The 13,639-nt window shown below is 39.7% G+C and overlaps 2 protein-coding genes across 2 annotated transcripts; one reads left to right on the forward strand and one right to left on the reverse strand.

The window, feature by feature from the left end:
* Positions 1-357: 357 nt before the first annotated feature.
* On the reverse strand, positions 358-2,565 carry LOC104456932 (auxin efflux carrier component 5). The gene is made up of 5 exons (XM_010071842.3): positions 1,854-2,565; positions 1,676-1,761; positions 1,399-1,556; positions 1,092-1,168; positions 358-987 (listed from the first exon to the last, which is right to left on the reverse strand). The coding sequence occupies exons 1-5, from the start codon at positions 2,537-2,539 to the stop codon at positions 918-920; spliced, it is 1,077 nt and encodes a 358-aa protein (XP_010070144.2). The 5' UTR covers positions 2,540-2,565; the 3' UTR covers positions 358-917.
* A 7,953-nt stretch (positions 2,566-10,518) lies between these two features.
* On the forward strand, positions 10,519-12,864 carry LOC104416512 (probable glycosyltransferase At5g20260). The gene is made up of 4 exons (XM_010027895.2): positions 10,519-10,662; positions 10,879-11,039; positions 11,748-12,102; positions 12,202-12,864. The coding sequence occupies exons 1-4, from the start codon at positions 10,519-10,521 to the stop codon at positions 12,862-12,864; spliced, it is 1,323 nt and encodes a 440-aa protein (XP_010026197.2).
* Positions 12,865-13,639: the final 775 nt, after the last annotated feature.

The raw sequence follows: 13,639 nt of genomic DNA on the forward strand, positions 1-13,639 counted from the left end.
ACCGACGTGTCAATTTTGTAATGTTTTTTCAATTTTTTTCATTTTCTTTTTATGTTTTTCATTTTCTTTCCTTCTTCCTCTAAATGGTCGTTAAACTAGAAGAGTGCTAACAAGGGCGAGCCTCCCTAGTGGCCAATGAGATCAACCTCACCGGTCCTAGCCTCTGGCCAATTTGGCAACTGGTCAGAAGAAAAAAAAAAGAAAAAAAAAAAAATTGACAGTCAACCCCACCCAGCCAAAATGAACTCGATAGACTGAATTTATACAAATCTAAAAAGATTAGAATTAAATTATACAAAAAAATATTTATGATTAAATTAGAAAAATTGCAATATGTTTAAGACTGTCCTGGTAATTTCCGTGCTGAATTTGTTCCCTTTGGCACCGTCCTGGCCGATCCTTTTCTGTTCAATGGCAATTTGAGCGAGGGTGGGTTCGAGAGCTCTAGGATTTTCTTATTCGTTCCTTCTTGTTGTTGTTGCAAGGAGGTGGGATGGACTTTTCCAAGGTCGGAGAGAAGATTTTGAGTTGCGTTCAGTCTGTCAGGTTGCTTCATTCAGCGAGCGAGCGAGCGTGAATGTAGTGATGGACTCAGATTGGATCTCGCCTTCTTCCGGATCAAGGCATCGAAAGAGTACGTTCCATTTTCTGAAATTGATGCGTTGCGAGTGCGGCCGTCACCCGCATTTTATTTTGATTAAGTTTGGAATTGAACTCTCCCTGAAATTTCTTGTCCTAGTGCGATTTCTGTATATGAACTCGGGAACTTTTTGGGTCTAAAATTCACAACTAAGGAATTCGCGACGTTACACAATCCACAAGCTAATCACCACAGGTTTTCTCATCCACGCTTGCATTGATCCTCCATTTCCTCTCTCAAAATGTTTCTTCCCTAATCCTAGGACGTGGGTCAGCTTTTACATAACCTCTAAAGCAGTATAATAGGCTATCAGCACTGGTAGAGATGCCAATGTGCCGAACACCACCCTGCAATACACAAGTGCAGGTGCCTTCGTTAGACCGATGAAAGTTGATTTTTGGTGAACATTGTGCATGGATGGAACTATTTCGAATGAATTCAGATGACTTACGCGGTGCTGAGAACGCTCGCATGTAATCCGTACTCTTTCGCGAAGATGAAGGTCGTAATCGACTGTGGCAGTGCCGCCTGCAAATGGCGAAAAGGCAGATCACTCTTCTGGATCCGTAGAAATTGAACACAAGTGACAGAAGCAGAGCTATAGTTTTGAAAGTTCTATACACTAGGCTTACTTAAGCAATACTAGTTTATGCCGGCGGGTTTAAAATCTGAGCTATCGACCGCTTGAGTTCATAATACAGAATGGATGTAAGAGCATCCCACGGTCGAATATAGGCAACGAACTTCAGTTTCATTACCTGCATGATAGCCATTCTGAGGACATCGCCACGCAGTCCCATGATAAAGGAACTCACGGTCATTAGAGCTGGTCCAGCAATGAACCTCAAGATCATTCCCACAAATGTCAATTTCACGCCACAAGCTATCACCTTCCTCTGCATTGCCATGAATATACCTGCAGACATATCAGATGAGATGAGCAGATATGGAATATCAGATGAGATGAGCAGATATGGAATCCTACTCTTGCAAATGAAAGTGACTAGGAGCGGTTCACCTTAACTTTTTACTTACCAATGTTGAACATAGCAGTTCCTAACCCAGCTCTCGATAGGATCTCTATGGATTCTTTGACGATGCCTGGCATTTTCACTTTGAACCTTACAAAAGAAACAGCTATGTGAGTTGATGGATATCTGGCGACAATCCGGCATCGCTCGCTAAAGCAGATGCCGTCCCTTGAATTGCAAACCTGTGTGCTATTACTGCCCAAGCGACGCCGATGATGCAAGCGTAGATGTTAGGATTCAGGGCCAGTTTCGGAGCCACAATTTTCACGGCGGTCCACAGTCTCGGTCTTGTGCTGTTGGTCCTCACAGCCTCGGCTGTTCCCTCGACGTCTTTCTCGCCCGGCACCAAATCATCAGTAGTCGCGCTCGTCGTCGTCGGAGAATAGTCCATCCCCATCTTCCGAAACTCAAGGAAACACAACAGAAGCGGAAACCACAGAACGGCCTGGATGACCGATAACTGAACCACGATATCCACACCCACCTGACCGTACATCGCTCTCAGTAATGGCACCCCGACGATCAGGACATTCGTCAAGGTGAGCAAGGAAAAGGTGGTGATGCACCAGCTATAGTCCATTTTGCTGCAGCATCTGGCGCACAAGGCAAGGATCAGGACGGCGAGGAGCTTCGAGATGGCGTCCGCTGCCATGACGGAGTAATTCATCTCGAAGAGATTGGCGTGCGCGGCCGTGAACTCGAAGCCGAAGAGAGGGAGGATGAAGTAGCAGACCATGCGGTTGATGCCGTCGCACTGCTCGGAGGTGAACATGCGCCACCACCTCACGGAGCCGTACCCAAGCATCAGCGCGACGTAGAGAGGCACCATGGCCGCGATCACCTTGTATATGTCTTCGAATCCGATCATGGTTCTTCTCTATGGAGAGCTTAGCTGATGATCTAGAGTGCTCAGTTCTGTTCTGCAAGACTATTTATAGTATGTATGGCTACAGAGGTGGGCATCTATGGTGACTTCACTGTCACTGCACCACAAGGTGAGGTCCTTCTTTTATTTCCAGTAGAAGGTCAACCAATCGCATTAAGGAAAAGTAAAATGGATCTAAGTTTCAGTAGATCTTCATCTTGCAAAGAAAATGAAAATTCTTTTTATGATATAGTATAGTTATTGTAAGTTACTTAATATATTTTGTGGCACATCGCCCGGAAAATTATAAAAAGAGTCATAATCCTGTTACACTTATGCTAATTTAATCCTAAATCTTTATATTATACCAAGAAAGACTAAAACCTTTTGATGATTTGTTGATATAATCAATCATATCAATTTTAGTCGAAAATCGTTGATGTGAGCACTGACTATCTTATATGGTACTACCGATGTTAATCTGGACGCCTTTTATAATTTTTATATACATACATTTTATGTTGTTTTTTTATTTTCATTCTTTTTATTTTATTTTTTTAACTTTGGGCTGGCGATGTCACTAATTGACCCTCGCTTGTGGCTGATGAGGGCCATGAAGGCCTCACCAAGATCTAAGCAAGGTCACGAAGGCCCTTGTTGAACCTCACTTGTGGCCAACAATCTCGTTGCTCATAGTTGGGAAAAAGAAAAGAAATGAAAAAGGAAAAGAGGAAAACAAAAAAGACAAAAATTAAGCAAAATTGTAAATATGAAAAATTGTAAAAATTGTCTATGTCTATGCCAATTATTTGTCGATCGTGTTACGTAGAATGACCGACATCCATGTCAGTAATTTTCACTCAAAATTGATTAGATAGACTAATCTACAAATCATTAAAAAATTTATTATTCAATTAACATAATTCAAATATTTATAATTCAAATGGTACAATATAATAGATTTAAAACTTTTTTGCTAATTTTTACCATTGAGAGTAAAGTAAGTACATTTGAGAGTAAAATTAATTTGCTTATAGTAAACTAGTAAACATTATTTGTCCCTGGTATTTATTTTTAGCAAACGTTTTCATTCCAATTATCGTTTTGAAATAGTTCTTTAATAACATGATTGCGATTAGATTATTTCTTATTAAAAAAAATGGAGAGAGAGAGAGAGAGAGAGAGAGAGAGAGCGGCTTGGAAGTGGCTCAATTGCTTTGGCGGGGGTTGCGCCATTCTTGCCCGCCACCATCAAGGATGCTAATGAGCCCTCATCGTATATTAGATATAGATGTACTAAGCATAATTTTCTATCAACAATTTTTTTTTTCGTTCTTTACTTGTTTTCAATATTACACTCATGAAAAAGAGTTACTGGTAAAAATAATATATTTAAATTTGAATGAGTGTTCTTACTAGAAATTAAATATTTTACCGCCAATGCGAATCATCTATTGTATAACAATAAATTTACTAAGTATAAGCAGCTTTTGCTAAGAATAGCATGCAAACTTGATTAGCAAGTTAAAAAAATTAGATTGTTAAGATTGATCATGATACTGTTTTAAAGACTCGAGAACTAAGTGTATCATGAAGAGAGCCGACTATAAAAATTCCCGACACGAGAGAATGCCACGAATAAATATTTTAGGGAATACTATTCTATGACATGAGTGCTTTGCAAAGACAAAAGGAATTAGCTTTTAGAAATGAGCTCATGTCAGCTCGGAAGGGACTTCGCTGGTGCTAGAGCCTAGACAGGACGCTATATGTTCATTGAATTATTCCTTTTGTATGCATCGAGTTCTCCAGTTCATTCCATCCCAACGGTAGAAAATGGTGCTTGGATTTGCAATTCTTATTCTCGACAATGATTTGCATTAGTCTCCAAACTTTGAGAGTAAATCCGGAGATTACCCACAAACCAATGCCTTTTCCAATTATAGCTTTTTTTCCGGTACCCGTCGAGTGATGTTACCCGCACGTTGTGCTCGAAGTCCTGCTTCTCGACACGTTAGCCGATCTGACGCGGACGGAGAGTGATCGACGGGACGAGAGAGGCTCCATCTATGGTGCTTCGGGGTCATATTTTCTTCGCACTTGTGTTGAACAGGATAAATCACCCAATTTGATGTATCTTGTTGTCGTGAATTTGATTCGCCATTCGCCCCTAAATGTCCATTGTGTGCTTCCTAATGATTCAACCTCAGCATTATTCTTTGCCAGCTAATGCGCTGGAAAACTGTCAACCCACATTCGATGCCAGTCAATTGCTTCTTCACACTTTGGGGAATGATTCGACCGCAATGGGGTGCACAGAAAAAGTAGATTAACTTTGCATTTTTATCAAATTCTGTCTTGTCTGTCCCCCATATTAGTAAATAGTAATCTAATGCTTTTATCAAAAGTCCATGGTCAGCAATTCGTCACTTGGCCTTAGGCTCAATAAGCTCGTGAATCGATTGCGTCCACCCCTCTTGGAATGCACAGATGTCTTGATTCGGAACGATACGAATGACACGATCTCCTTGTTTTTAACCATGTTGTCCTTTATCGGTCAAGTTTACATTTCCATTTGTAGTCTCATTCGTATTAACCATATGCACAAAGGTATATGTCTTACTTGAGTCCAGAAAAATTCGTAAGGGGAGACATCTTTGCGGCTAACGCCCAATCGTGACTTTGGAGCGAGCGATTCGTAACAATATGAATCATGTTTTGCAAAAAGAATTAAAATAAATGAGGTGTCTTAATCCCAATTCCTGCCTCGAGAAATTATATCCAAGTTGACATGTCGTAGCTTTGGCCAATGGGGGAAAAAGAGTAGAAGCATAAAGAAACTACTCAAAGCTCAGGAGAATCTGCGGCAGCGACCTGATTCCTAATGCAACCAATCATGGAAGTTGGTCATTTGAATTAAATTCTCAATTTGTCTTAACCTATACTGGAAGTTGATTTAAAGGAAACCTAGAGAATGATCTTTCAGCTCCACGTAGACAAGATCAAAATGGGAAAGATTTGTGTAAAAAATTTTAAACTCATTGTGTTTTTATCAATTTAGTTCTAAATCTTTCAAATTTATCTAATTAAATTCAAAACTTTTTCCACATTTGGCCAGTTAGAAATCGCTGAGGTGAACACCAACCATTTTATATAACATGGCTAGTATTGTTATGAGTAATTTTTAATAATATTTTTTCGCTTTCACTTTTATTTATTTTCTCTTTTTCTTTTTCTTTTTCCCTTGCTCTTCTTTTCTTTCCCTCACGCTTGCCTTTGCCAAGCCACATGATGGCCAACATCTTTTTTTCTTTATCTTTTTTTTTCCCTTTTTCCTCCACTAGTCATGCTAGGCCTCATCAATGGTAGTGTCTTTTCTTCTTTTTCCTTTTCCCTACCATTTTTTATTGGCCAGCCATTGCCTGACCTCATCGATGGCTCGTAGAGGGAAAAAGGGAAATACAAAAAAAAAAAAAAAATGGAAATGTTAAAGAGAAGAAAAGAAAAAAAATGAAAAATTCAAAAAAAAAATATTATTTAAAATCTTCCACTTTAGCATCGATCGTATCACATATGTTGACTAGTATTTATTGGGGGTGTGCACAGTCCGGGTGGATGGTTCTTGACCAAGAATCGGGAATGAACCGGTTCCGAAAAATTAGAATTGAGAATCATCTACTAGTTACATGGATCCACCCGGGAGCCGGACCGTCGGTTAGGTTCGGTTCCTAGGTGGATCCATAAAACCGGTTCAACCTCTACGCCTTCCTCTTTTCATCCTCCCCACATCTACTTATTTTGACTCTCCCAACCATAGTAACTTTATTCTCCTCAAGTACTAGTGTGGCGGCGGCGGCGGCGGCGGTCGCGACCCTTGCGCCACTTTCATTCCAACCACCACCACCATCTTTGCCACCACCTCCGCCGTCTCCCGCTCCTCCCTCGAGACTGACAACGAGGAGGTCAATGGGGATGATGAGCCATTCTTAGACTTGGAGTTTGCCCTTGTCCCCAAAAATGAGGACGATATGGGGAGGCCTGAGAAGGGGGAGAAGGAAGAGGGGAGGTAGAAGCGGGACCAGTCCAACAACAAAGAGGACGATAGTGATAGTGTATGCCGAGGTGGTGACGAGGATGACGACAATGTGGAAAGAGAGTTCAAGTTCGAGGGGGAAAATAGAATCAACTCACTGTTTTGCCGAGTTCAAACTAGAACTCAAAGGGAGATGATCAAGTAGTGAATTGAGACAAGATGGTGATTGGAGCTCTAAATTTTAGATTTGCTAATCCCGAATTTTTTTAAATATTAAAAATTAATTTATTATTATAATATAATCGGTCCATCTCGGGGGCGGGTGGGCTAATCCACCCATAGAACCAGGAACCAGACTTGTACCCACCGGTTCCCATAAATTGGAACTAGGAACTGGACTGGTTCTCTTAAAAACCACTGGTTCCGGGCGGTTCCGATCCGGTTTCGAGCGGTTTGGGAAGGTCCCGGTTCTTTTGTACACCTCTAATATTCATGTCAGTGATTTTCGATCAAAATTAATAGAAAGTAAAATGTTTAAGATCAAATTAGTAAAAGTCTAACAACATGTTTAGGATTTTTTGGATAATTTTCCTAATAAAAATGCATTCTCAAAATCACATTCGATGTTGTTTTGCCGTTCCAAGAATATAAGATATCACATCAATTATTATATGACACAACCTCTTCAAACAACAAAAGGGTATTAATAGTATCATAATTTTCAAATGACGTTGATTTTGATGTTATAGTTTTTCAGTTAACTACTTAGCGTTGTAACTTTTAAAAAGGATTCATTTCAATGAGGTCGGTGATTTTCCTAACCGGAAATCCCAAGTGATGTTAAAGTTAATATAAAATCGTCCTACATGACTTCTTGGTGTAACGGTATTACTGGAAGCGCACGAACAATGACATTTGAGCCATCTCCTTGCTCCAAAATCGACAATCCGGGGCTAAACTAGGTGTCAATCGAAAACTCCAATCCCATTTTCATTTGCAAATAAAAAAAATTTACAAGTTCCCGAGGATAGGGGCGATCTCTCCTGCTTGGTTCGAGGTAAAGAAATTGGAAAAAAATTGTCGTTCAGGACCATGATCCCGGGCTTAACTCCACTTTGGACTTCTCTTTCTTAGAAAAAAAATATATGAAGATAAGTTCGATATTTTTTTACTAATATAAACTTAGGTAGGATTTGTTGGATACGTGTTGCTAGAGTTACAAGTGAAACGTCTTTTAATAATTTTGACACCTAAATGATTGAGTGAAAAATTACGAAACTATAGTGAACACCATGTGAAAATTATAACAAATGGCTTGCGCCTTTGGCCCATTCTCTGAGCACTAGGCATGAGATGAGGGAGTTGCTCCTCAATCTCCAAGCCCTAATATGAATAATCTATATTTCACAAAACAAAAAAAAGGTCCAACTTAATAAGTTAATATGGTTCATGAAATCAAATTAGTCGTACCAAACTTGAGGAAATAATAACATAAACATTCAGTAGTTAAGATAAGTAGTGGCTCAATCATGCCCAACTCATATTTCTAACGTTCTATTTGTTTCAAGGAAAATGAATTATTTGAAAAATATATTTAAAAATAATAATTACTTGTATCGTTTACAAAAATGAATAAACAGAAAATATTTTCATCGTTAAAGAAAATGTTTAGAATATAAATTGTTGTCAGTAATGAAAACATTTTTCATCAACTAATTATTTCAAACAATCCTTAAAGATACAATTTCTAAATCATTTATTATCTGTGAAATAAATAGGTATGTCTCTTGTGATTTTGCTAAGTCATTGTGCTAGATTCACGTTTCCATTAAGTGGCATTGCTCAGCACCTCTGACGGCGTCATTTGACCATATAACATCATTTGTCTTTTTCATTTGTTCGTATAAAACTCTCCTTTACTTAAAAACAATTGACCTCATATAATCTTTTGCTTTTCAGACCTAAAGGAAAAAAAAAGACCTCTTTTTGTTTGACCCACTAAATTAGATGAATTCATTGCATATGTCAATTGTACTTCTCTCTAAATGATTGACTAATTAAAATTAGAATTCAGTGAAGTTAAGGTTATAAATGTAACCTGAGTTTAACGACCCATAATGTGAATTACCCTAGATATGCGCGCCAAGTAAGCGGTTCCTTAGTCCTTTGATCCCCACTCACATCACTTTCTATTATTGATTGATATCAAAATTTCCCTAATTAATCAATTGAACCTTTTAACTTTTAAATTTTTTTTTTTTGGACCCACAAAGTTCCAATTACATCAATTTGACCAACTCTCAACTTAGAAACTAAATTACAAAAACATCTTAATTTGGGGCTTAAGAAAAGGGATTTATTGGGGGAAAATGCATATATGAAGTCGTGAAATAATTAAATGTTGTAATACCGTCCATTACCCTCAGATTAGTAGATGACCTAAGACTACAGAATGCAATTGTATAATGCCATAGACAAATAAGATGTCCGGAGGGATGTGATCCGGACCTCTTTTGAAATCACGTAAATTTTTGCGAGATCACTATTATACTTAAGTGGGTGAAAATGCTATATTTATATGACAAGGCCGGTCTATACATGATTGGGCCCATTGTTACTTAAGTCATACATAAGAAATTCAGTTTTAACACCTGCTGCACAAGAAATATAATGTAAATTGTTGGATGAACCGGTCGCAAAGATATAAATGCAACACTATTAAAAGTTAAGTGTTATGAATTGGATTTTATGATATATCGATCAATGTAGCAAGGAAATTTAGGTACTTTTAGACTACCCCGCAACAATACATCCAACTCCAACCAGCAAATTGTTATTAATTTCCTTATTCTCCTTTGGAAAAGAATATTAACCTTTGCTTGAGTTGATCAGTCCACGGACGATCGACTATGCTTTGAAAACATCTAAAAGCCTCTCAAATTTGGCACAACAAGATCATAATAAGGATCATGAATGGTTCCTCAATCGTCTTTGCCCCAATTCTGAAATCCCTTCTCTCCCACTTCACACCTCGGAACGCACCCTTATTATAGAGAGAAAAGTGACCGCGGAAACGCTCAGATGTAATTAATTTTTCATAAGGATATTGAATAGTTACAGGTAAACGATTTGCGCAACAACGTATTGATCCCGAATATGCCGATCCTTTGGGAATTCTTCAAGCTTTAGCAGATGGGACAAAACTTATTTTCAAAGAGCGTAAAATTTATTTAATTTCCAAAAAAATTTATATCATGAGATTAGTCGAAAACCTCGAGCTTTCCCTATTCTGGTGATGAAGCTGATGAAAGTCTAATACTCTCTCATAAAAAATCTTATAAAGAAACATAAGCCAGCTCCCCTATCCTAAATAGACTTCCAAATTGGGATAGAAATCAATATGATGGACTAAGAGGAAATCTTTAACTTCCTTAATTGCTCCGACCATACTGGGAAAGAACTTACCCCATTCCAGCTGTAAGATAATTTCTTTTGCCTCTCTTCGATAAACTCGAAAGAGACCCCCCAAAAAAAAAAAAAAAAAAAAAAAAGAGAGGGAGAGAGAGAGCAACCCACATTTATACCATGATTCCTCTATGAATCTCACGTTGTCTTCGGTTATCTTTTCCTGTTGGGCGTGTCAACGAAGTGTCTTGAAAAGACGGGTGCAAGTCCTGAGCCCTTCACGCCCTAGTAATGACCCCTTCGGATCCAATGTATTGACAGCGACCGTTTTCATATGGTCTGTTTTCACCACTCGGATATTTCCAAACCCTTAAATTGCTCTTGCAAAAGTAGCATGTCCACAAGAGGAAAGTCAGATGTGGGCACGATCTTGTTACCCAATTTGGTGCCTCGCCTTAAACTCGTTCCCTTCTTACCTTTCTAAAGCACATGATATGGACAGCAAGCTGATAGACGGAGAGAGGATTCGAAGAGTCCAATTACGATGTCTCACAATGTCACCCCCTGCGTGATCTTCCCAACTCTTCTTCTACTCCTCCTCCTCTTCTTTCTCTACTCGTCTCCTGTGAATCAATCTGTGTCCACGTTCTTTAGCCCTCTCCGAAACACCGGCCGTGGCCCTAAGCAAGTATCACCTACAATCTCCTTAGAAACCCTCAAATCTGCGCTCCATGTTTCTCACCATCAGACCAATTCTAGTTCTATCCCAATTAACAGGGTGAGGAATTGCTGTTCTTGTTTTGTTCGGTCAATCTTTACGATCCGGTGTATATAGATGTCCGCATGGATGAACGTGCGTTTTATGATACTCAGTTTTTTGGGTTTTTGGTTACTGCAAATCTAGGTGCAGAAGAAGATTAGTAGCTTGCGGAGAGTAGAAAGGGATTTAGCTAGAGCACGAGCGGCGATTCGTGACGCGGTTCGTGCCCGGAACTATACGTCGGACAAAGAGGAGACATTCATCCCCCGGGGAGCCATCTACCGGAATGCTTATGCTTTTCACCAGTTGAGTTTGAGCCCATTCTCTCCCAGTTTACATTTGTTTTTCTGTTTCACACAAACATATGCATATGTTTCAGTCACCTATAGAATGGTACTTCTGCAAATCATCTTCTACGTACCGAATCTTTAACTGGACCTGATAAAACCTTCTTTCCTTTTTTCTTTTGATGAGACATATAACATGCTGGGTGAAGGAGTGTGGACTATAGTTGACTAGTTTTGGGATAAAGTATGGACAATTATTAGTTGATTGCAATATCCATTCTCGTGTTCAATTGCATTGACAGCTGGGATTGCCCATCTCACCAAGTCAGGCATGAAGAGTTTGAGGTTTTCCTCAAGGACAAGCACGATTAATGGGAAGTCTATATTCGGTTGCCTACGTTATCGACAAAATTTTAATATCGAGATTTCAGATTATTGAAATATGAGTAGATTGCACCGACATAGAAAAATCATCGATTGTTCATGGATGATACTAGCTAATCTGGCTTGCTTGAGCCATTGTCATTTGTCTTCGCAACAAGGAATTTAAGTAAAATGAGTAAGAACTTTGTATTATCAAAACCGATACGAAACCGATAAATCTGATGCATTTATTAGACATAATAATATGAAACCTACAGTTACTTTACAAAAGTGCCATCCCTTGTCACTACACGAGACCGGTTTATAATTATAACACACAATCTGCTGAATGATGATGATCAGGAGTCATATTGAGATGGTGAAGAGATTCAAGATATGGAACTATAGGGAAGGAGAGCTGCCCATGGTGCATATAGGGCCAGTGAACAACATATACAGCATCGAGGGCCATTTCATCGACGAGCTGGAGAGTGGGCTCAGCCCCTTCTTGGCCCGCCATCCCGACCAGGCGCACGCCTTCTTCTTGCCAATAAGCATCGCCGGGATCATAACCTTCCTCTACAGGCCCCTCGTCTCCTACGACCGGGACCCACTCATTCACACCTTCACTGATTACGTCGATGTGGTGGCTCGTAAATACCCTTTCTGGAACAGAAGCCTCGGCGCCGACCATTTCATGGTCTCTTGCCATGACTGGGTATGTGCGTGTGCGTGTGCGTGCGCGTGTCTCGATCAACTTGTTTCAACTCTTCTCGATTTACTTCTCGAGACTCACTAGTGAAAATGGGCATTTCAGGCACCAGATGTCACGCGAGAAGACCCAGACAAGTTCAAGAACTTCATGAGAGTGCTTTGCAATGCAAACACATCAGAGGGATTCAACCCCACAAGAGATGCCTCGCTCCCTGAGTTCAACTTGCATCCTTTCAAGATCACCATACCCCATCTCGGGCTGCGGCCGAGCAGGCGCGACATCTTCGCCTTCTTCTCCGGCGGCCCTCACGGGGATATCAGGAAGATCCTGCTTCACCATTGGAAGGACAAGGACAGCGAAGTCCAAGTCCACGAGTACCTCCCGAAGGGCCAAAACTACATGCAAACTATGGGCCGGAGCAAGTTCTGCCTTTGCCCGAGCGGCTACGAGGTCGCGAGCCCTAGGCTGGTCGAGGCGATCCACTCGGGGTGCGTCCCCGTGATCCTATCGGCCTACTACCCGCTGCCATTCAGCGACGTCCTAGATTGGAGCAAGTTCTCAATAACGGTACCCGTCGAGAAGATCCCGGAGCTAAAGGCAATACTGAAGCGGGTATCGGAACGCAGGTACTTGAAGCTGCAGAGGAGAGTGGTCCAAGTCCGGCAGCATTTCGAGGTGAACCGGCCGGCCAAACCCTTCGATGTGCTTCACATGGTGCTGCATTCAGTTTGGCTTAGGAGGCTGAACGTTGGCTTGGCAGGGTAGCTCAGCACAAACCCTTCGATTGTTTGAGAAATTGTAAATTTATCAGATAATATAAATCTAAGATAAGCAAGGTCATATTGCAATTTTTTGTGATTTTTTTTTTTTTAACGTGGAAGGAAATATCAGTGTTAATTTTTGGATCCTCATTTTTTTGCCAACTTATATGTCATTGGTTACAATCAACTAATTGGTTTTTCCATCTCTGAAAATGCAGAATAATTGCTTTATAATAAATAATTTATCTTGACAATAAAAATATATTCTTAATGAACTAACCTGTTTATCTTTAATTTCATATCACTGGAGAAAAATTTGGTGCCAAAGGAATGCATGTCTCCTCTATTTCAAAGTTCATACGTTTTCTCAGCGTTGACTTTTTGCTTACCTTTGGTCATCTTTACTGGCCATATGCCACATTTAATAATAAATAAATATTGTCTTTCTATCAAAGTTAATCAAAGAAATAAATTTGTTACTTTTATTAGTCTAATATGTCGATGTGTATCGTGCCTGCGTAACTTACACGTGAACGGCAGTATAATAGCTTATTAGAGAGACGACAACGGAACTAGCTTGAAAAAACATAAGCCGCAAAATTTAAATTAAATCACAGATAAAATTGTAAAAGTTGATATTTTTTGGATGATAAAGTTGTTTGTAATTAAAATGTTTAACAACCATTTTATGATTTGTCGTTGCGAGACCCTACTATAACCTAAGAAACATTCGAAGTAAGCTAAATCGTTATTATATAAAGCATCACTACCATAAAAAG

Source organism: Eucalyptus grandis, chromosome 8 (genome assembly GCF_016545825.1).
Source record: "Eucalyptus grandis isolate ANBG69807.140 chromosome 8, ASM1654582v1, whole genome shotgun sequence".
In the NCBI taxonomy this organism is placed as follows: Eukaryota; Viridiplantae; Streptophyta; class Magnoliopsida; order Myrtales; family Myrtaceae; genus Eucalyptus; species Eucalyptus grandis.

Coding starts and splice junctions, on each gene's coding strand:
- LOC104456932 (XM_010071842.3), bottom strand. CDS start 2,539: ATGATCGGATTCGAAGACATATACAAGGTGATCGCGGCCATGGTGCCT. Junction 1,557..1,675: donor AACTGCTATGTTCAACATTG/GTAAGTAAAAAG, acceptor ATATGTCTGCAG/GTATATTCATGGCAATGCAG. Junction 1,169..1,398: donor TCAGAATGGCTATCATGCAG/GTAATGAAACTG, acceptor CGCCATTTGCAG/GCGGCACTGCCACAGTCGAT.
- LOC104416512 (XM_010027895.2), top strand. CDS start 10,519: ATGTCTCACAATGTCACCCCCTGCGTGATCTTCCCAACTCTTCTTCTA. Junction 10,663..10,878: donor CCGGCCGTGGCCCTAAGCAA/GTATCACCTACA, acceptor CTGCAAATCTAG/GTGCAGAAGAAGATTAGTAG. Junction 11,040..11,747: donor AATGCTTATGCTTTTCACCA/GTTGAGTTTGAG, acceptor GATGATGATCAG/GAGTCATATTGAGATGGTGA.